This window comes from Hesperophylax consimilis, chromosome 11 (assembly GCF_061612785.1).
Source record: "Hesperophylax consimilis isolate HC1 chromosome 11, BYU_Hcon_1.0, whole genome shotgun sequence".
In the NCBI taxonomy this organism is placed as follows: Eukaryota; Metazoa; Arthropoda; class Insecta; order Trichoptera; family Limnephilidae; genus Hesperophylax; species Hesperophylax consimilis.
In genome coordinates, this window is record NC_142846.1 from 14,276,585 (window position 1) to 14,301,549 (window position 24,965).

The 24,965-nt window shown below is 33.8% G+C and overlaps 1 protein-coding gene across 7 annotated transcripts in view; it reads left to right on the top strand.

Annotated features, from left to right (window-relative positions):
* The window catches only part of Liprin-alpha (PTPRF interacting protein alpha), a 466,267-nt gene that overhangs the window by 353,617 nt on the left and 87,685 nt on the right, over nucleotides 1–24,965 (top strand). For all 7 annotated transcript variants that reach the window (XM_089637313.1, XM_089637316.1, XM_089637314.1 and 4 more), the window contains exon 2: nucleotides 23,271–23,372. In XM_089637313.1, coding sequence (XP_089493439.1) covers nucleotides 23,271–23,372 — 102 coding nt within the window. The remainder of the gene's footprint in view (nucleotides 1–23,270; nucleotides 23,373–24,965) is intronic.

The following is a 24,965-nucleotide window of genomic DNA, read 5'->3' on the forward strand; positions in this document are numbered from 1 at the left end:
AATGAAATAACCAATAAAGCTGCAAAAATTCTTGGTTTCATATTATGCAGAACTGCAAGTGACTCCAAGTCAATAGAATGCTTGAAAACTCTGTACACTTCTTTAGTAAGAAGTCAGGTAGAGTATAATTCGTCTATTTGGTCCCAATCTATAAAATACATTCCAACAACATACAACTGTACAGTACTAATTTCTTAGATTTATTAACTTTAAGCTAAATATTGCAATTCAAGACATTAAACTTTATGCTTCTGATAAAACAATTCAATTTGATTGAGCTGGAAGATGGAGAAGAGGCGGATTATTTCTGACTTTGTTCTATTAAGTAAAATTATTATTTTTTGTATTGACAGCCCTGAAAGTCACAATAAAATTATATTTTTAAATTACCTTTTTCTGTGACAATTTTAAAACAAATTATCAGAATCATACACTTATAAATCGACTGTATAAGTTTGGTAATAGATTTTGGACATGTAGATTACGTATTAGCGATGAAAAGAAATCTTCATAAGTTCTTTTCCGGATTGTACGAGTTAACCTCTCCGTAGCGAATATATATCTTTTTCCTTTTATATTTATTTATAAATAATCCAAAATTTATTTTTTTTAATTTACGGGTATAAAATTGTTATGTCTTGTCATTATACGATAGCAATAGTAGTAATTCATCCATAAAACCCTTCGACGTAGAGGTGCTCCACTAATCGGGTGAAATTGAGAAACATTAATGGCGTATCCATCTTCTTCACGATATAGCATCAAAGGATACTGTAAGCCATCATAACATCTGTGAAACTCTGAGATTTGCACATTGTCATAACGGCTGCGCAATACAATATCTCTTTTGATAAAATTGCTATCCAGCTATCAATACTGCTACTTCACTTATGGATAGAGCATTATAACGGCCGCTGTGTTTTTCGAAAGGTACTTTATAGGCCAGTGCAATTAGCGCCAAAAAGGGGGTCGCGATCGAAGTAATTCCGGTAGTCCCAATTTTTTTATATGTTATATAAACTGATCCCCTGATGTAAAATCTGATTTTCCGACCTTGGCGCACCTGTGCTCGCGCCGCCATTTTGAAAAAACTGGCCAAAATCGGGCCAAAATCTAGTTTTTCCCAAATATCTCATTTCCAATGCAAATTTCGGCTAAAGTATATTGACAAGTATAATAGAACATAAAATAACCTACAACTTTTGTTAATAAAAATTTCTTCTATCTCTAATAGGTACCGAGGTAGAAAGTCGTAAAGGTGCGTATATTTTTGAAAAAACAAGTTTTTTGCGCGACTAAGTTTGGTTTTTTATAAATACCTCGTTTCCAGTGGAATTTCATGAAAATTTTATTGATACCAATTATGTAGAACATAAAATTTCAAAAAAAGCTGTGCTGTTTTTATGTTTATAAAGTTTTTTACCGATATAAAGAATAAACAAATCCAGGTAGGTAGGTACGCACAGAAAATCTATCACGGTTTATTATCACGTTATTAGATTTTTTTGGCATTTTTAAATACAAACATCTATAAATTTACTAGAGGGCACTTCGGTATGGGGGGCTACCCCCCACCCTTCTACTCCTCCCCTCCGGTTCCCTTCAGTTGCCGCATGTCACGTCTTGAGCCTGGAGCGGAGCTTGACAGCGTCAGTGTCACAGCAGCGTTCAGTTCGAAATGATTCAGTGCAATCGAGTATGAAAGATTTACAAAAGAGGGCTACTTTACGATCCGACGGTCTCATAAATTTTGGTCAGGGATTTGGTCTGACATGACCATCGAACAAACTCTGATGAGATCGATGAAAACATCTGGAGGTTTGACCCAAGGACGGGGAATCACAGACAGTTCCATCCTTCGTTGGACTGCTGGATTCGTTTATCTGCATAACATTTGTGAGGGTATCGAGTCATTTTGTGGGATTGAATCAGGAACGTCAGAGCAACATGTAGAGATGAGGCCTGCAAGAATTATGAGGGATGATCGAGACGTTCAAACTCTCATTGATTGGTTTGCTTGCCATGAACCATTTCCTAAAACAAACGTGATTATGTCTATTAGCAGAGGCACAATCGGGGATAGCAAAGTCACTTGTCACATGGCTGAAAAGATGGGGAAATTAGCTATGTCTAAAGTTATCAACAAAAACTTTGGAAACCTACACTTAAAACGTAATGATGCAATAGTTTCTCTTGCGGCGGTGACCAGCAGTGTCAAAAATCAGGGTGTGACTATGTCAATAGATCCATTAATGCTATTCCATCGTATGTGTATTGCCAAAAAGTCTGAAAGTGAACTTAAATAATATTTTCAATATGAACTCTCTCCTGTACCATTGTCTCTTTTCTCAGAAGAAGGCATGCGCAAAAGAACGAAGTCTATATTTTATTCATCATTAAACCCTCTACCAAATAATAGAGAACTGGGAAGCAGTAAAATACAGGTAATTGATGGAGGATATTTACTGCACAAAGTTGTATGGGGCTCGTGCTTAACTTTTTTCAGTAATTTTCCAGCAATATGTCAGATATGTACAAAATCACTATGGATCCAATGCAGTAGTGGTATTCGATGGATACCCAGATTCTATGGGAAAAAAGCACTAAAGGGGTGGAAAGAGCACGGCGTGCCAGAGTTACAACTTCTGCTGAAGTTTTGTTTTTGAAAGCATGCACCCACAAGTGCCACAGGAAAAGTTTCTGGGAAATGAGAAGAACAAGTCTCGTTTTATTTCCCTACTCAGAACCTCATTTGCACGATCCCACATAACGACAGTACAAGCTGAAGAGGATGCTGACGTTCTCATAGTGAACACAGCAAATTCGTTGTCATCTCAACATGATGTAGTCATAATCGTTGGTCAGGATATTGATCTGCTGGTACTCCTCACAGCTTTCTCACCTCTCAACGTATATTACCAAAAAGTTCTAACGCGTTGTACTCGAAAAAATGTTTTAAAAACATTGAAATAGTTGAAAACATTTTATTACTTCATGCCATAAGTGGTTGCGATACAACTGGAGCTCCGTTCGGTCAAGGCAAACACAAATTTTGTAATATTCTTCTCAAGAACCACTCAGTGAATGAACTTATTCGTGTATTTCAAGACCCAAAAGCAAAGACAGAAACAATCACTTTGGCTGCCGAACAACTATTTGCACTTTTGTATGGCGGCAACGAGAAATCAAATTTGGAAAATGGTACATCATTTTCGTCAAAGGAGTAAAAAAGAACAAATTCAATTTATCCAGGCTACCACCCACCAAAGATGCAGTCCAGCAACACGCTTCAAGAACATACTTGCAAGTGCAGACTTGGCTTGATCACGATAAAGATCCGACTGAATGGGGGTGGAAAAAGGATGCTGTTGGGTTAGTTACTCCAGTAACAATGTTGAAGGAAACTGCACCTCAGGCCTTTCTGTACTTCATATCATGTCAATGTAAAAAAGGTTGCGCTGGAAAGTGCACCTGCAGAAAGTCGGGTTTGAAATGTTCCCTACTCTGCATTCATTGCAATGGCAACTCCTGCGAGAATGCTGTAGAAGCCTTCGTTGATGACGATGACAGGAATATGATGACCCAGTCGCCACAAATTTGGGTGATAAGACAGATGAAGAAGCTATTCAGGGCCAGAAGTAAGAAACTATAGTCAAGGGCTCGTACTCCTGTCTAAACTGATCTACCATTAATTTTATTTTTTGTTATGCTGACAACTTAACTAATAAAGAAAAGAATGTCAATAAATGTTAATTTTACGAAAATACCAATTTTTTATCTTTTTTAAGTACCTTATCATCTTAATTGTATTAATAATCTTAAATGTATGTTGTGATTACGTTGATAGGCATGTCAGACAAAGCTGCGAGCACAAATGTAGTGGCTTGGCCTATTTTAGTGGTCTTCCCATTGGGAATGTATGGCGACCGATATGCTGAAATAGTCTATCTACTATATTTATAGCTAGGTCTGACACAGGCATGACGATTGTTGTCAACGTATATGTTCTTAGAACAATAATTGTTAAAGAAAAATAAAATCAAGGAATGCCAAGTTTAAAACACCTAACCTCAGTTTCAATTTTTGGCCTGGTTTTGGTGGATTAGAGTTTGGATACGTAATAGAGATAAAAAATATAAATTATATACCTATTTCTTTAACGAAATTTTATTTTCTACAAAATTATTATCAATAAATTTTTCACAAAATTGTACTGGAAACGAGGTATTTATAAAAAACCAAACCTAGTCGCGCAAAAAACTTGTTTTTTCAAAAATATACGCACCTTTACGACTTTCTACCTCGGTACCTATTAGAGATAGAAGAAATTTTTATTAACAAAAGTTGTAGGTTATTTTATGTTCTATTATACTTGTCAATATACTTTAGCCAAAATTTGCATTGGAAATGAGATATTTGGGAAAAACTAGATTTTGGCCCGATTTTGGCCAGTTTTTTCAAAATGGCGGCGCGAGCACAGGTGCGCCAAGGTCGGAAAATCAGATTTTACATCAGGGGATCAGTTTATATAACATATAAAAAAATTGGGACTACCGGAATTACTTCGATCGCGATTCGCTAATTGCACTGGCCTATTATTTGCATGGATTACGACATTGAAGTCGGGTGTGCCTGGTGGAACGCTCTCAATAGCAGTTTTGAAAGACTATCTAGTTGTTATGGGAATGTAACATATTTTGTAGAGATCTTACCAAACCACTATCAATTGGTTGTGTGACACTGTTATATTATTTCAAATGTACTAAACTTAAACGTGGTGTGACTTTATTTATTTTATCAATCAATACCATGTACTTGCTTTATTTACCATTGTTACAATGTACAACAAATACCTAGGTAACACAACTGTATTACTTACATTTATATTTACTTCATGTAAAGCCCACTGAGGCGTAAACAAATAAATAAATAACGACCCTCGACATAAGTGTGAGCTACAAGTTATTATTTTTCTTCAAAACTTTACCTTCATATATCGCCGTGGAAACTCGAGCAAGTGAGGTTTATAGGCGGCTGGCGGCAGGCGGCAGGCGGCAGGCGGCAGGCGGCAGATCGGCAGTGTGCGAATACTGCGAAGGCCACAAGCTATTGGCAACGTGTTGCGTTCTCTCGTAGATAACTGTTACAGGACTTCTATCTTCTTGGCGTTTTTTTTATCATTTTATCGGTCGTCAATACGGTTCTCGTCTCGAAGGTACTTGAAGTTTTATATACCCTTTGGGACGGTGAGCTCATTCTATTTATTATTTGCAAATAAGTAATAAAATATTATTATTTCCTTGACTCTGAGGTAGGCACTTCCACATATATCAACATATTTTGCGAGATCGTGAACTTTTTTAGAAATTCAAAAATATTATTTTTTTAAGTCTTCATCCGACCGTGAGTGGTTTATTTATGATCCGATAATTAAAGACCATGCCATGCCAAGTAATGCAAGTGTTTTTGGTTTGAGTATTTTAGCGCCTAGAAATATTCTGGATGCTTTAATTAAATACTGCGAGTAGAACACATCTCGGCCTTTGCTATTTTTTTTTTTTTTTTCTTCACATGGTACATATCAATATTTACATTTCAATTTTTAACCTCACTATTACTAGCCTGTGTTGAGGTTAATACTTCTTTAACATAATAATCTAACACGTGTAAAACTTCGTCTGTTTAATATTAGAGATTATACTATATCATTGAAATTACGAAAGATTATTTCCGACAGTCTTGTTCTCTCAATATTGGACTACGGAAACACAGTGTATGGAGACATTGACAGTGCTTGGAGACAATGACAGTCATTGACATTGTATGGAAACAATGACAGTGTATGGAGACACTGACACTGTATGGAAACATATCCCTTGAAGCGAATGATAGCTAATTGCACAGTCAGCCGCACAACAACAAAATTGATAGAATTTACAAATGCTTGTTGAAAGGGGTACCTACCTCCCTATTTGTGGTTATGTTATTAATTTGAATTTTATATGATTTAATTTGAATTTTACTATTTAATTTAATCTGAATTTTGATTTTATTTTAATTATTTATTTCTATGCATATATATTTATATATTAGAGACACTGTTCAAAACCAGTTGCATTCTGGGACCGGAAAGCACAGCTGAGCAGAGACGTTTTTGTCAATATTGTCTCAAATATTATGATGTGTTGTAACAAGCTAATGAACCATAAATAAATAAATAAAGGTTTTACTATTATTATTACTACTTGCGGAGAAGGGGTTCGATGTTTAGATATTTTTTTCTTATAAGTTTTAGCAAAGCTATCTGTAACATTTATATCCATGGAGAGATTATTTTTTATTATTTCACATACATAGAAAACAGCGGATATATTTTATTGTTTGTAATGCTTTGTCTGCTAATTCAATTTTTAAGATGTCTTCTTTAAAAACTAGTATTTACCTTATTTTTTGTGTTATTTGAAAACTTTTACATGTTTCATGATTTAGTTTCTTGTATTGCATCTTTACAGTAATTTACAGTATTTGATATTGTATCTCCACTTAAACCATGGAATAAGATAAAAATACTTATAATACCCAAACTCAGGCTTCGCCTTCGTGGGATTTTTTTTTAAATTATGTACATTTATTACAATATTTTTTATACAGTTTTCAATATTTTATGTAACTATCCGTGTATGTATAAAAAACAAAATTCAATAATAAATAACAAAAAAAGTAGGAGCTTTTTGAGAACGTAAGTTTTAATTGCATATTGTTTTATTTTTAAAAATGCTTCACGTCGTTAAAATAAGTTAATTGTTTTTATTAACTATTTTACTTACTTTTAAAAATATGTTTATCTCTTCTTCTAACTCAGCAAACTTATTTTGTGGCACCATTTTAATTAAAAATTAATAAAATACTTCGTTTTAACCACTTTTATTGTTTATTACCAACATGTTTCATGAGCAACGCTCACTTCTTCAGGGTTTTTGATAAAAAAGTTTTATCAAAAACCCTGAAGAAGTGAGCGTTGCTCATGAAACATGTTGGTAATAAACAATAAAAGTGGTTAAAACGAAGTATTTTATTAATTTTTAATATGTTTATCTAATTTCTATTTCAATTCTTTCAACAAAGTAATTTTGTACATATACTCTAATTTTTATTTTTTTTTCTCACAGTGTGTATGTGTAAATCAATTGTGGCATGAGATCTACTTATTTAAGTTATGATTATTTCTAACTTTCTATGTTATTTATGATTACATACTCATTATGACTCTTTTTAAAGTTATCTAAATGCATCAAATTTTCTCTGTTACCTTAGAAAAATCCAACCACTGACGTTGCTTTACTCAAAGAGTTTGTAAAGATCGTGCGTACAAAAATATCAACTGACTTATAATAAACAGGTACAGAAATAAATTCTGTTCAATGATTCGTGGAATTCTTATGACATGAATGGCAAGATTTTTTTAAATGTTGAACCCAAAAATAAAATAAAATAGAAAGCCTTTGAAATATTTTGCTGAGAATTCCCTCAGTAAAAATACGAATAAATTTGAATGAAGTTCTATAATATATAAACAAAACGATAAATATATTCAAAACCTTAGGGTTACTCAATAACTTTTTATACTTCAAAAATAAACTTTCTATTTATTTTTTTCAAATAAGAGCCAAGTCGATTTAGCTATTTATATCCATTATTCGTACTTTTCTCGAAGGCTACACTAAGGTAACATTATTTATTACCGCCCCGCGACCCCCGTTTTGGTTCAGCCACAAGCAAATAACCCCTATTTACCTGAATTTTTATAAGTGGGTAAGCTTTTTCACAACGATATTTGCTTAAAAAAACAAACACCCTAAAAGGGCCGTTTGTTTTTAAGCACGTTTTACGACCACCTGCATTGCAAAGACCAGGACTAAATCCAATTCCATTACCACGTCGTTAAAAAAATACGCGGCCATAAAATTAAATGCCTACGTAATCATTAATTTAATATTTTTTAAATGGGTTTATGACGTACGTTTTGCAAAAGCTACCTTAACTTTACATGAACCAGCTTGTTAAATTTCGTAATAATTCTTTAATGTTCGGCTCCTTTTAGGGGTCAGATAACTTTGACTTTTTTATGTAAATACTGGACAAAAGTCCCAACTGCTCCCAAAGTTTCGACGACTTGTTTTTGAGTTAGCTGCTCTGCTGTGGAACAATTTGCCGGCCTCTGTTTCTTTATCCTCCGTACAACATTTTGACTCCTTCCTATCCTCAAAAAGACTCTACACAGCATCTCCAAAGATGACATTGTGGAATTAATATAAAACTAAATGTCTGTAGTTAGTAGGAACTATGGCATCCCCAAAACGGGTTTTTTGTGAGTCTGAAGGGAGTAGGAGGAGGATGGTGGAAAAGTTACTTATGAACCCTCGACACTGTAGCTCGGAATTGAAACATACTTCTGCGGTCAGGCCACGGAGTTTTTTCCTTCTACCGCCATCGATATTATATACTTAAATCTTTAAATTATTAAAAAAAAACATTAGTGGTGATCATTTACTTTATTTCCGATTCTAGTAGAATTTTAAAACCCAAAAGAATTTTTATCGAAATTACCTTAATATTAAAAATTTCATTCAATTACCTTAATACTTTTGTTCTGGATAGTAGGTAATAGCACAGTATTACTGCCTTCACTCTTTTTTCAATGAATCCTTCAAAATATTTTTGTGCTCGGTGAAAATTGAACCTGTAACCTTTTCACTCTAAAGACTAATTACCGTTACGCCAACTAAGCCGTCCAATGTAGACTGTAACGTTTTTTTATTGTGTTGACAATTTCCCCATCTAGTGCAAAATAGCAAATGACAATCGTTGCCAGTAGTGTTAAGGGCCCGTCAATTAGAGCCCTTCCTGGATCACCTTTCTTCTCATTATGTCCCGACTATTTTGGCTAATCTCACATGAGAAATATCCCACAAGATGAAACGTATTATTTAATAATAAGACTACATGACTAGTCTCTGTTAGAAATTCACTGCGCGATTATAATCATTCTGAATTTAGACCATTATAATTGGAAGATTACAACCTAGGGTTTGACTCCATTCATGTAATAAATACCTTATTGAATTTCTCGGAAAAATTAAACAATATTAGTTTATCTGCTTCTGTAAACTTTTCCTCTGTCTCTTGGTCGGTTCGTTGTTTGTAGCCTACGTTCACGACCAGAATGCACTGAAGAGGTCATTCCCGAGAACTGTAATTGATTGTAAAATTAAAATAATATTAGTTTATCTGCTTCTGTAAACCTTTCCTCTGTCTAATGGTCGGTTTGTTGTTTGTAGCCTACATCCACGACTATACTGTTTTGAAGAGGTCATCCCCTACAATTTTTCTTGATTCTTATTATTGAATTAATTGTTATTGATTATAAAGTTAAAACATTGTTATTTTATCTGCTTCTGTAAACATTGACTCTGTCTAATAGACGGTTTGTAGTGTACGGTTCCATAATAACTCTACACAGTGACAATTCAACACACTTTTAAAAAGTGATATAAAGTCATTAGAAACGATGAAATTTTTTTTTTTAACCTAACCTAACCTTCTTAACCCAGTTAATAACATTTTTGTTTCATCACTTTTCATGATTTTATATAACTTTTTAAAGATGTGATGAATTATCATTGTAATGATTTATCCGGTCACCGTAGTGTACATCCACGACCATAGTGTTTTGAAGAGGTCATTCCCTACAACTGTTATTGATTGTAAAATTAAAACTATATTAATTTATCTACTTCTTGCTTCTGTAAACTTTATCTATATCTGATGGACCGTTTGTAGCTTGTAGCCTACATCCTTGACCATTTTGTTCTGATGAATTTATTTCCGACAGCTGTTATTGATTGCAAAATTTAACTTCTCGTTTTTATTCGTAAGATATTTCGGTTTTATGGCAGAAATTACGCTTAGTGAATATTCTCGCAGCTTTTTGCCTTTCTGTAAAACATGTTTTTTGGTTCGTATAATATTAAATCTTGGAATTTTTTATCGAGGTTCTTTGGGACAGGTGAAGAGCCATTTTTGAAGGTTAAACAAACTTCGACAAACTGTAGACATTACAATCCTCAGACCAGGCAGCGCCCATAAATAGGTAGTAAATGAAAAATTCATGTTGTAGGAGGGGGAAAAACACAAGAGTTGGTAGGTCGTTCCAAAGCCGAACTGTTAAGCATAATATAACGAGTCGTAAAAACACACTCTCATGCAGCATGTTTCAACCGTGCATTGGTGATGGGTTCTAGTTTTGAGTATCTCCTGTTTGTGCCAGGGATCATTTGTACAAGACGTGTGTGCGCCATCGATCACAATTCGGCGTTATGAATTAGAGGTTGTCGATATCCCGCTGCGTAGGACGTTCGGCTAACAGTCGAGACGGGTCAAGTTAGATACACACAGCGGGTGATGACTTACTCCCTTTTACTATAAATCTTGGGGTCTAGACTTCATACTTATTTTTTAATTAAAAAAAGTAATTACCATTCATTTAGAATTATTTACGTAATACGGTACTGGCAAAATCCAATATTTTTGTCTGCTTTTTGGAAATAATTTCACCGTCGCCAAATTTTGCGCAGGTACCTTATTTCAAGTAATTTTTATTTTATTTTTTTATCTTGAATTCTGAAATTTACTAACCAATAACACGAAACGAGGGTAGCTGTGTCGTCCTGCATACAAATTAACAATTTTATCTCGTAAGCGTCCATGAAAGCTGAGTTAGTGAAATTACTAGTTTTCTATGTGTACTTAAAACGTAAGCACCATAAAGATTATCCAAATACATAGATTAAATAAAAATTAAATATGGATTTTTGTGAACGGTGCATCATAATTCTTATACTACTGTGACATTATCTCTCGTATTTACCGTCTATAATAATGACCTTTTTTCTTCCCAGAACTTCTTTACCTTAAAAGACCTTCCACACAGCATCCCCAAAGATGATACAGGCCCCGAGGAAAATTATTTTCCTCGGGGCCTCCTATTTGGGATTAATGCAAAAAAATCTTTTAGTATCGCTATTAACAGAGCATATAGGAAATTTTAAAAACTTTATGTGAATATAAATCCTTAGCGTAGCGTCGTGGTCTAAGCTTTTGGATCAGACATTTGAACGGATAAAAGAAAATACGGAGGGGTTGCCTTGTTTTCTGTGTACTTTGTATACATAATCGCCTTTGGGAAAATGTGACTTTTTTTATTTTTTTTTTATATTTACTCCACACATCCTGTGGGCCCTGAAGAAAATAATTTCCCTCGGGGCCTATGTCATCTTTGGGGATGCTGTGTGGAGGGTCTTTTTTTGGAGAGGAAGGAGTGAACATGGGTCTTGAAGAGTCCCATGTTGTAGGAGGGAGGAAACACAGAGGCCGGCAGTTCGTTCCACAGCCGAGCTGTTGAACTTAAGAACGAATCGTAGAAGCGACCCGTTCTCATGTGCCAAGTGTCAACTGTGTACAAATGTTGGGCGCGCGTTTGGCGTGTATCCCGACTACGCACCGGTGCCGAAGGGATCAATGACGCTAGTTCCTCAGAGCATCTTCCATTGTAATACCGATAGAACAAGGACAGCATACCTACCTGACGCCTGTGCTCTAAAGATTGCAGTCCGTTTGTTAAGATTGGGGATTACTACACATTAGACAAAGGTTGTTTACAGTTATTATGTTTGTTTTGAGTTCGAATGTTGTGTAATTACGAAATGGTAATTACTGAGATTTATTCTTTAAAGAAACAAATGAAGATGTTAAACTTTAAAGAACTGTTGATTTACCACTTTTTTTATTACATTTTGTAGTTTATTAAAAGTGTTTTTTTTTTAATATTTTGGACGCAACAGACAGAGGCAAATTAAATTATATTATATTACATTAATTTAGTTAACTCTTAGCCCGTACGATATCTCAGCCATCCATTGATTTACTTCATCCTGAAAGCGAAGATTCATTTTCCTTTTCCCGACCTGAATATTCTCAGTGTTATTTCTGCGAGGTGGAAGTTTATAATTCTATTCTTAAAGGTCGGTGAAAATAATATAATATTAGATTGAGCTCGAGTTGCCTATTACAGTAAGATCTATCACATATCTCCGACTGGCTTGACTTTACATTATCCTTACTGTGTCCTATTTTTGTCATTGCTGTGATTGTTTAATTATCCTGTATTATAACATTTCGCCTCGGTGTAACTATTCAACTTTCAACTTGGTGTAATATGTAATGTGTTGTAATTAGACATGGTCTGTTAGTAAATAAATAAATAAGTTAAGTGTTTTTTTTAACACTAATCGTTTAAGTTTTGTTTTCTCAGAAACGCTTTCTCTTTATGCTTTTCAAATTTTAATTTTTACTTTTGAACTATTTTCTTTCATCAACCTAAGCGAAACTACCTGGCCTTCACATCGCTTCTTCCTTCATCATTGTTTTCCATTTTTTGGGTCTCAATCAAAAACCCAGCTCCCGGAATCAGTGGGACTATGATACCCGCAATGAAGGGAATGTTGTGTGGCAAGGAGATATTGATGGGGAAGGGGAAGATTGCGAAAAACCTCGCTTATCTGGTCTGGTTATTGAAAGTTTGCTCTTGCTGGATTTTTAACTCCCCGACTTCTGAATCCAGATCCAAGGAGCTAACATCTCTCATACACACTCGACTCCTAAATTAAAATGTCAATATAGAAATAACGGTTAATAGTATTTTACATTTTAAAGCTAGTTTTTTTTTAAATCTTCCAATTCAACTACGTATAAGAATTATCCGATTAATAATACCTATTTTTTTTTTTCAAATTTATAGTATAAATCCTTCAGATTATCCCACCCTACACTTTTTCACTGTCAAAATATTGCGACACACACACATTTTAGAATTTGTGCCACTCGACACATAATTCAGTTTTGTGCGTAAAAATGTAATAATAATTTCCGATTCACAATGTTACCTATAAGTTTAGTTCGGTTTTCTAAGGAAATTGAAACTTCACTCCAAAGTAATGTATCAATTTCCTTTTTAAGTCATGTCTTCAGAAAAAAGCTCCACGAAGCTGTTCTGTTATACCTTTATAAAATTGATAGTAAGTAAGTCTGTTTTTTCTCGCTGTTCGTCAAATAATCATACTCTTTTGACATAGTTTCTTTTTAGATCTTTTTGCACAACATATACATTTTATGCACACTCTCTCCGCAAACCCACCCCTTCCCCCTGTTTAATATATGTGCCGTGAAATCTCGATCGATCGTTTCTCGAATGATCGTTTTTCGAATGATCTTTTCCCGCATTGATCGTTTATTTCTCCCAGTCCCGAATTTACGTCATACAAAACTTGCACAAATAGACCGCATCGATCGTTCCTCTGTGTATCGTTTTACAGCATTCATCGTTTAAATCACGCAGTTTTTTGTGCATATTTTACTCGATCGATCGAACATATGAACATACATTTTAAAACCATATTTCGTAGCTTAATGCTTGGAATCGATAGAGGTCCTGTAAATAATAAGCGGAACATTCGACAGTGATAGAGAGGTAACGATGTAGTTGATTCTGCCGGCGGCAGCCGTTCCTGGCATTGAGCGCAGAACTCACTCACGGATTTGTCCGTTGAATTTTTGGTTCTTGTTTTCTGTTCTGCAAGTTTAAGAAAAATATATACCTTTTTTATGAACCTATATTATTTTTTATCAATTATTTTTTTTTAAATGAACTTTCTTTTATATATTTGTTTAAAAAAACTATTTTATTTACTTCTATTGATTTTAGTCCACTCGATGGTGACGTAGATAGTGATAATATTTCTAAAATATTCTGGGGAAAGTTTTCTCTCTGAAGTTCTCTAGCCACCTGGAATATAACAACCGGCCTCTTTAAATATTTGACAACCTATCGATTTTCATTTTCCGGCTTGACATCAGGTCAAACTGGATCGGCTCGGTCGTGTGTGGACCCCTAATTTGCGCCATGTCCAAACGGATTCTGCCAAATGATTCGGGGTCAAATGACTCTGCCGTGTGTGTCCAGTTTTACAAAGAAAGGAAAATAAAAAAATAAACCACCTTCGCAATAAATTATAAGTAATTTAGATTATTTTTTGAATCATTGATTTTTCTAGAATTAATAAGTCAAACGCCTGCTATTGCTTTTGAATCGTTTAAATACCCGTGCATCCCGTTTAATGTATTATTCAATAATAATGTCGAGAAATATTTATGATCAAAGCGTTTTCATTTGATAATAAAGATTTTATTTATTTTAGTTTTACAAGTTATAAATAATAATATAATAATAATAATAATAATATCTTTATTTAGGAAAGTTTACACATTACAACTATATATACATATTATGGTGTACATTAATTTGTAACTTTTATATTTAAGGTTATAAATTTAACCAAAATGAAGAACTATTAATACAAACATAATATTTTGAAGGTAAATAGAAAATAAAAGCACAGTTGTGGTTTCTCAAATACCGCCTCACTAGGCTAACCTGTGTTGAGGCAGAATTATTTGTGTTAGTTCCTAATATCATTGAACATACCTATACTTGTATTAAGAAATATTCGCTAATATGAGCTCTTCTTTTCGATATCTAATATCATGATCATGGCGATATTCCGTACATACATTGTGGTTGTTCAACATAATTCCAAAGTATTTCTCGTGTGCCAAAAGTTATCGAAATAATTCTCAATATAATCAGTAGTTGTCGAAGTATTTTCCAATGGTATGTGCTTATTCCCCGCCAATAGTTAAGGGAGGAGTTTGCAGGAGATTTTATCTCGTTCATACAAACATTTTTTTTAATTATTGAAGACAATATTAACGATTTCTAAACGAAAATCTGAAACAGAAAAATCAGAAAAGGATACGGTCACATCTAGGATTCGAACCCAGTACCCTTGTCTTGCCGGGACACCGCTCTACCACTGAGCTAATGGGACCCTATCCCCCTCGGTTACTTTTAACTGTATCATACTTCGAATAAGAACTACCAACATTGTCTTCATTTTTTCACCGCACATTTTTATTGGCAACTATCTTTATGTATGATCGCAAGATTCAACCCGAACTAAATGCAATCTAGACAGCGTCTTTTTTTATTCAACATGCTTTTAATTTCCAGAAAACAACAAGAAAAAAAACTGAATTTTTTAACGCACTGCTTGTATTTTTAAAAGTTTATTTCTTTGATACGTGGTTACCAACACGTGCATTAGGCATCTATGTTAAAAAAGCTTCACTTTAATTAAGTTCTCATAGAATGTAAATCATAACATTCAATTTGACTATACGCATAACCATTTAACCCTTTATGACATAAAATTAAATAAACTAGACAAATCCAATTATTAAAAAATTACTTTTCTAAAATTGACGAAAAATAACACAAATAAGTTGTAATTATGTTGAATTACACGAATATAATAATAAATTGACCATTTTATGAATAAAACACGATTTATGAAGATATTACAAGAATAAAAGTTATTACATAAAAACAGCTGTCAGCCGCGGTTTTGGCGTATAAATAATCTCATAACTCGCATGCGTGAAGTCACTGCTAGATGAAAAAAAATATTGTTGCCGGATCTAAAAAACAGAGTTAAAGAATTTTTTTATTAGTACCAACTCAAATCTAAACTTTTACGGTATATATACGATGTGTAACAAAAACATCGTTTAACGGTTGTGAAGTGATTTTTTTATTAGTAAGGCTGTTATTCTATAGTAAATTATTTCAGTAGAATAAACACACACACAATTTGTTTTTTTCTTATTAAAAAATATTTGATATTGAATTTTCCAAATTCTCCCGCCAATGGCGTTCAATTTCTTTTTCCAGCAACCCACTACATATATGAACGGAATCCAACCGTTCAATGCTCCCATCTGAGATTCCGAGTCGATATATATCAAAAGTTAACGATCTCACGATTTACGAGGCTATAAGTTTTCACCCGAAGTATATTCGGCGTATTGCGAACAGAACCGTTCGGAATCCGTTCCCGGGAAATGCAGTCACACGATTTGTCTTCTTTATCCTGCTGCTGATATGTCGTAGAATCTCTTTATTGTGTACATATTTTATAATTTTGTTTACGATAACACAATAACCTCAACCAACTAGTGATGGCCATAATCGAAATGGCCGTTATCGAAACAAAAATAGCAATAACCATTGTTATCGACATAAATAATCAAATATATATGTACGTATGTACCTGTATTAATCGGTCAGATACGGAATGTCGATAATTGAGACATCTAACATCTAAATGACTTCGACGAGTTGGGGTCTGAAAAATGAAAAACTATCGAATACTCTTTTTTTTGTTCGCAGTTATGAAATATGTTGGTTATTTCTATAATTCTTAAAACTAACTGGGGCACAGTCAGGAACGCCTAACCCATGCTTGACTAGAACATCAGACTGCAGAACGAATATTGTGTTTTCTTCCTTTTCCTACTACAAAAGCTGTGTTCAACATCCTCATAGCACAGCATCCCCAACATTGACAAGATGCTTCCATGTGAAGTTAATGTAAAAAATTCATTCGAAATAATATCTATTACGTATTTCTTTAATCACAATAAGGAACTCCAGTGAAAACTATTACGACCATAGACATATGAATATTAGTAGACCTGCCCTGAGTGATTAAAAGCGTATTATCCCCACTCCCCATACCGGTTCCATTGGAGCCGGTTGTGCTCGCGTATGGCCTCAAGTGAAATTTGAAAACGTGACGTCATCATTCTTGTGCGAACTATGGTCGAGGCATCATCGGTTCATTTTACGAAATAACACGGCAAAATGTTGACTTGTACTATGAAAACTTGTAAAAATAGATGTGAAAAAGAGAATAAACCCAATTGTCGTATTACATTCCGTATATAAGCATTATTTTACTTTATTTTAAACATATTCACATCGTATTATATGAATCAATTGTTACTATCACATCGAGAAACGTCTGGACGCGAAACACAAAGCTGGTTGGTTGCTGGGAAGTAAATTATGAACATTTATAAAAGTGTCTTAACTAAATACTTAAACGAAATTTTCGACTCTGAAAGTAGAACCGAATTTTTTTGCCGAATTTGGACTTCGCAAATTTGTTCATAACGTGGCGAGTAATTTGCGCTCCCATGTAAAAATGTCTATTCATTCAAAAGCAGATTTTTACATTTTTTAAGAAGTAAATGGTGATATTATAATGCGAGATGCCTATTTACTGTCAGATTGATTTATTGACGAATCACAGTCAGCTTCACTCCCTTCGTTCTTCAACAGTTGATTTTACCCCTCGCCATTATCTTCTCGTCTATTAATTCCTATGTCTGTGATTATGACTATAAAAAAACGTTTTCATGTAGATCAACAATCGCTGATTCTGAAAATATAAGTTTTATTTTATACTAGCTGACGTGTACCGGGCGTTGCTGGGAGTTATCCTTAGGATATAGACATATTCCATCACGTATTTTTATGTAGGCCTTTTTAAGATATACAATTCCGTCGTACATTATTTTGATGTACGAGTATCTCGTAAGGTTTCGACAGAGTTAGCAATGTGGTGCCCGAAAAAATATTATTACGGCTTATAAAACATCGACTTTTCTCTACTTTCTATAAATATAATATGCAAGTTTTATATATGTAAACGTTCCGGAAGAAATTCTCTAAATGACAGTGTAAACCCTGTTAAAATCCTGTGCGTAGTTTAGAAGAACTAAGCGCACAAACAGACAGACACGGATAGCGACTTTATTTTATACATTTTTTTTAAATATTTTTCCGCTCAGAATTAGTAAATCGTTATTTAAAAATATATTTACTACATATTTAAAATTATAAAGATTATTGTCACATCACTTTTTTTCGTTACGTTTAAAAATAATTAATAAAAATTCACAAACTTTGACAAATCTTTAGCAAATATGCAAAATTTTATTATTATGTATTTAAACTCTTGGATACAAATACAAATCGTTGTAATGCCCCTTTCGAACATTGCATCATATATCTCACTGAATATAAAAGTGCGTAGTAATATAAAACAAAGTAGATGATACTAATAATATAAATAAATATAATATAAAACAAAGTAGACGAAATAGAAGAAACGCTCAAAAGGATACCGGATACTGTGCACGTCTTAGTTGTCACCGAAACATGGCTGGGAGATGGAGAAGGATTATTGTTCAACATCGATGGCTACCAGGGTACTTTTGCTTCCCGGACTACTGGAAGAGGAGGAGGAGTGGCGATGTATACTCACAAAACATTTAACTGTGAAGTTATTGAAAAGTGGTCAAATGAAAACTCTTTTTTAGGAGTTAGGGTTCAATATAAACATTTTAAACCATTAAATATATATGGTATATACAGGAAACCTAACAACAATATAAATGATTTTCTAGTATCTCTTGAATCTATATTACAAAAAAGTAGCCTAGATACACTCATCTTCGGGGATTTCAACATTAATGTTCTTAAAAAAATGACACAACAAAAAAATATATCAACACTTTATTTTCATATAATTATTTTATATGTAATAATACACATCCCACGAGAGTTACGGAAACCAGCAGTTCTCTTTTTGACCATATTATATCAAATAGAGAAAACATATCTTCAACGACCTCCAATATTGATAACCAGATAAGTGATCACAGTATAATGATGTTAGACTACCAAAACTCTTTGAAACACCACTCTAACAACAGAATACCACCAAACATAAACATCAGTATCAATAAGAGGGCTCTGAGAACATATTTTGAAACCCAACCGTTTTCTCACAACACTACCAATATAACCGAAAATTTTAATCAATTTTTTAAATATATCAAAACAGCGATTGACACTTGCAAATTTAAGCCAAGGTTACGAATAGGAAACCCTAAGCTAGGTAATACACCATGGTTTGACAAAAAATTAGATCTTCTTAATAGAGAAAGAAATACTTATTACAAACAGTGGAAAAAATCACTTAAAAATAAGTCGAGAAATTCGGTAACTAATTACAGACGTTTCGCCAAAACAAAATATTACACAGATATTTTTAAAGAAAACATACATAATCCAAGACAAACTTGGAAAACAATAAATTCAATCATAACTAACAGTCCAAAGAACTTGACAAATAAAATTGAAACTCTTACTATCAATAATATAGACATAAATGACCCGAAGCAGATATGTACAGCGTTTAATGACTTCTTTACATCGGTTGGTGAAAATCTAGCTGCGAGCATCCCATCTCATTCAGATGACGTAAATACAATAAACATGGAACCAAAGCCATTACAGTCCCTCTACATCGCCAATACAAACAAACTAGAAGTTTTAAAAATTATATCAAAACTAAAAATTAATGTATCTCCAGGGGTCGATGGTATGACAACTAACTTACTCGGATTCTGTAAAGAAAAATTAGAGGATCATCTTGTTATTCTCATTAATCAATCATTAGCGAGTGGACTGTTTCCGGATCAATTAAAGCTAGCAAAAATCGTTCCAATTCACAAAGAAGACTGCAAAAAAATCCACCTAATTATCGTCCAATATCAATACTCCCAGTCTTTTCCAAAGTATTTGAACATGTAATCAAAAATAGACTAACAAAATATCTCACAACTAATAATATTCTCACGCCTCGACAATATGGGTTCAGAAAATTCTCCAACACGAAATGTGCTGCCTTTGATTTTATACTAACTCTTCAAAAACACTTAGATCAAGGAAAATATGCAGTGGGCATTTTCATAGACCTCAAAAAAGCGTTCGATACGGTTGATCATAAGATTCTGTTAGAAAAGCTTGAATATCTGGGCATCGTGGGCAAAAATCTAAGACTTTTATCTAGTTATCTTACGGGTAGGTGCTCTTCGGTTGTTGGAAAATGTATTGGAAAAGAATCAAGTGATCATAGAAATATAACATGTGGTGTACCACAGGGCTCGATTCTCGGGCCTTTATTATTCTTGATTTATATAAATGATATTGCAAAATGGGGGTTGAAAGGTACCCTTCAACTTTATGCTGATGACACGATATTATTCTATCATAATACTAATTTAAACGAAATGGAAAAAGACATGGAAAGGGATTTGGGTCATCTAGCCGAGTGGTTGAGAATCAATAAACTTAGCCCTAACATTAAAAAGACTCACTTTGTGCTATTCGGGAATAGGAAAGGACAACGCCTAAACATTTCCCTGGGAATAAACAAACTGGAACAAACAGATGTCGCGAAGTATCTAGGACTTTTAATTGACTCACGGCTTACATGGAAAAACCATTTTGACCATGTTAAATCAAAGATTGCTCCGGTGACCGGTGTAATGTACAGACTACGTAGATTGCTTCCCACAGCCATACTGTGATCATTGTACTATGCTATGATTCACTCCCACTTGGCATTTCTTTCGAGTATCTGGGGCTTTGCTACCAAAAAAATGATATCGGAGGTGCAAATAATCCAAAATAGAGCCATGCGTAACATTTTTGGCTTGCCTTGGGATATACCTGTTAAAGATATTTACCGTCACGCACTTGTTTTGCCATTTAAGATGGTTCCTAGCTTTGAGATAACACACACCATTTTAAATATTATTCAGTGTAACACCCACACAAATATAAAACTGAACTATAACAACGATGTTCACCAATATAATACACGACAACACAACAAACTACATTTATCAAAAATACACTCAACAAAGTTCGGACTGAAATCATTAGAATATATTGCCTACACTAACTAAAACAAATTGCCTGAAGAATTAAGACAGCCTCTAACAAATCTCGAAACGATATATTGAAATCCTATTTTTTCAAGTGTTATTTGGAAAACGAGTCATAAGTAGGTACAAACTCTGTTCTGATAGCCGTCCTAATTATCTCCAAATACCAAACTTTGTACATCCAGAGATGATGAGCTTTTTTAATCTTCTCATGTATTTTGAATGTAAAACATCTTGTATTAGGTCTGTTTATTTTTGACCCCGTACTTTTTAATGTATTTTCCTCATTTTATTTTTATGCATTTATATAGTCCATCATTGAGGATACTTTTTCAACTTTTTGACACCAACAGTACATAAATCAAATGAGTGATTATTATAATTCATAAAGTCTTATAAGACAATTTTTTTGTGGTATATCTGTAAAGTGATTCTTTATATGTTGTGTCTGTATGTTGCTTCTGTGAAATGTTTTGTAAATGTTTTCTTCATACATTGTGTCTGCAAATTGGGTTGGTTATTTTTAATTTTTAATCTAAATTTTCTGTACAAAACTCTTTTTTTAATTTTTTTACTCTTCTATTGCAAAGCTACCAATTGGCGATCCCTTAATGAGTTTAATAACTCATGGGAATACAACATCGTTTGTTGTATGTTTAAAAAAAAAAAAAAAAGAATGACTGAAGTGTCCGTCTCGGCTGTAAAGTGCACAAGAGTCAGCAGAGTTAAAACGGAGAAATTTAATCTACTGCGGAATTGCTGTATTTTTACATATTGGTCTAATTCTATAACAATACACGTATAAAAATAAGCGTTCGAACACTTGTTCCGATATCGTGATAATATATTCGCACTTTACTAAAACTTTATCAGGAAACCTGTTAATTCATTCATTAAAGGCATACAATCCCGTTTTTAACCGGATTAACAATAATTTTAAGATATTCTTAATAAATTAGCAATACTAATTTTCTCCGTGTAGAGACGAGATGCCGAAATTTTACGATCTGTGTTTTTCAATCAAAAGCGGTTTATATTATTGAATAAAAAAACTGAACTAAACCTGTTAACTAACTAACTAACCATCGCTCTGTTGCCCGCGGGGGTAGGCAGAGAGGACAGACCGCCAAACAACGGTCCTGGCACACATTTCTTTGCCTCATTCACATTCATACATGGTCTCATGCATGCTCTTCTATTATTCTGAATCTTGACATGGCCCTACTCAAGTTTCTGATTCACTTGATCGTGCCATGTCTTCCTCGAGCGGCCCCGGCTTCTTCTACCACAGACATTCTACAGATTTGGTGCGTTTTGTCGAGACTCGAAAAATTAAACTAAAACTATATCAATAAAAAAAGGTATTTAAGTCATTAATCTTGCCCTTATGTTTACTAAATCGCTGTCTGCTAAAAATTACCATTAGAATATTTTACACACACCGCGCTATTTAAATTTTGCGCTAATCGAATAAAATTTTCCTGAGGCAGGTGTAGATTCACAATTTAATAATTATCGTTCTCCGTCTTATTTGCCTTAATGTTGATTCATAATTAACATGACAAGAACTTTGCCGTATATTACTTAGAATTAGATAGATTAGAATCTATGTATCTAATTGTGTTTACTAAGTATGAATTCAGTATCTATGGAATAATTTGTGCACAATATACACGGTGTCCGGAAACTCGTAGTACAAGCGGGAAACTGGAGAATCTACACCACATGGGGAACCCAAAAAAACATAAAGTTTTTTGATTTGAGCATTTTCAAAAAAAAACCAAAAAAAAATATTTTTCGGCTATTTTAGGGTTAAAGTTTTTTCTGGTGTTTAGGGTTGAATAACAGATGTTTTAACCCTGCAGAGCAGAAATATTTTATGATTACACCGGGTTAAATGAAGGCTGATTTCAAAATAATGCTTCAAATCCGAGTTTCTTCATTTGTTTTCCTTTCAAATAGTTTTAATTAGTTGGGTACTTTGATCTTCAGTAATAATTTATAAGAATTTGATTAAAAAAAAAAAAAAAAAAAAAAAATCAACTTCAAACTCGATTTACTGGATAACGAAAGCTCAAATAAAAAAAAATATACTACAAAATCGACTCCAAATGTGATGTAGATTCACCAGTTTCCCGCTTGTACTACGAGTTTCCGGACACCCTGTATAAATATTATGTTTCAGAAACGCTGCTCTATTAGGTGCTGTCTTTTTTCCGTATTATTTATTCCAACTATTATGTGCGCCAAATTATCAATTACCATATATTTTCTGCCTCTAATAATGAAACGGCAAATTTATCCTGTATCCCGACTATATTTTGAATTCTGCGGCTTCGTTAAAATTAGCGACATTGTTTTAAGGCTAATAAATAGTTTATTAGGGATGGCGGAGTGCGTCGATGAGTCTTGTGTCCTTGAACTAACGGTACCTTTGTTTTTCTTTGTTTCAGGAGTTCGCTACGCTTACAAAGGAGCTGAACATTGTCCGGGAAAAGTTGCTCGAGAGAGAGGAGGAGATATCCGAACTCAAGGCGGAACGAAACAACACAAGAGTAAGTAATTCTTAACAGATTTTTATAAGACATTTCAAAAGTATTCCATCGGAGAATCTACTTGACGGCTTGGATCGTTTGCGGCCCATGAAAACAAAGAATGTTTGCGGTAATAACTTCTTCCCGGGACAGTAAAGTTCACCGCGCAACTCCTTATAATGCGGGTAAACGTTGCAATGTCCCCTGTTTTGTAGACGAATTTGGCCTCTGCAGCAAACGCTAAACACTGACAAAGGTATTATTTTATCAGAAGAACGATGTAAGTTCGATAAAGGCGCCAGCATTTTGTATCGTAGCGAGAAAATTCCAGGCGCTGAAATATTCAAAAACATAGCCTCCTTTGAAAATTTATTCTACCATGTATATTTCAAAGGGTTGATTTGTAAGAACTTTGTTGGTTAATAAATAAATAAATTTTCGGATTATTATAAGGTTGGCGACACACTACGCTATACGCATAATGGCTTGATCTATTTCAGCATATCTTTCGTCATACACTACAAATGCGAATTTTTGGTGAGCGAAACGCTGAAATCGGCTAAGCCACGAAAATATAGCGCGCTTATAGTGTGATCTGTCACAGGCTTAAACCTGCTTTACATTGGTACTTATTGTTGGTGAAATTCTTCATTCTATTACTAACCTATGATTTATCTGCCTAGTGCAATCCATTCGTGTGGGCTATTTTAAAAGACTGTGGATACCGTTAAAAATATATGGAATAATATGCCATACATAAATATTATTTTAAGTTATTTTTTCTATTTCTGATGAACGTTCCAATTTAAAAAATGATCTAAAACCGCACATTCCTAAATTCCTTTCAATTTCACATACCTACTGTACAAAAAATATGTATACATATATGGGACGTGTGGGATTGCACTAACCTCCCCACATCCTGGTATAATTTTTTTTTTTTTATGCTTCCGATTTTGTTGTCCGGGTTAAATCTTCCCCATTGGAAAAACTAAACCCTTCCACACACTTTTCCACAAATGATTATCTAGTCAATCAACATTATGCAAGTGCATTATATAGGTAAAATAAATACAAAACAATAAAAGAACAACAACACGTCAACTCACCAGAGATCAAATGGGAAAAAAAAATTCACCGACTCCAGATATTTTCATATCAGAGGATTCGGCTCGGTAGAACTCCTAATAGGGCCTATAAATCCTACTGATCCCTCAACATAAATATTTAAAAAATCTTTCGTTATCCTACATGTATTCAAAATGACCGACTTTTGCATCTTTATATATAAATTTTTTGATAGATCTAATACGCCTAAATTTTTAATGAGAGAGCTAGGTATAATGCCAGTAGCCGAAATAACGAACGGTAATATTTTTATAGTCTGAGAATGCCAAATTCTTTTAATCTCATTTCCTAAATCTGTGTATTTTCTTATTTTTCATTAACAGATTTTTGAATATTACAGGAATTTGGAATAGCGACATCAATGATATAAGTTATTTTTTTATTTTTTTTATAAGTTATTATTATTATAAACGGTTCAAAACTTTCTACAACGTCATTATGACGTAGAAACCGCTACTGAATAGCAAAACGACTGTCACCGACGTT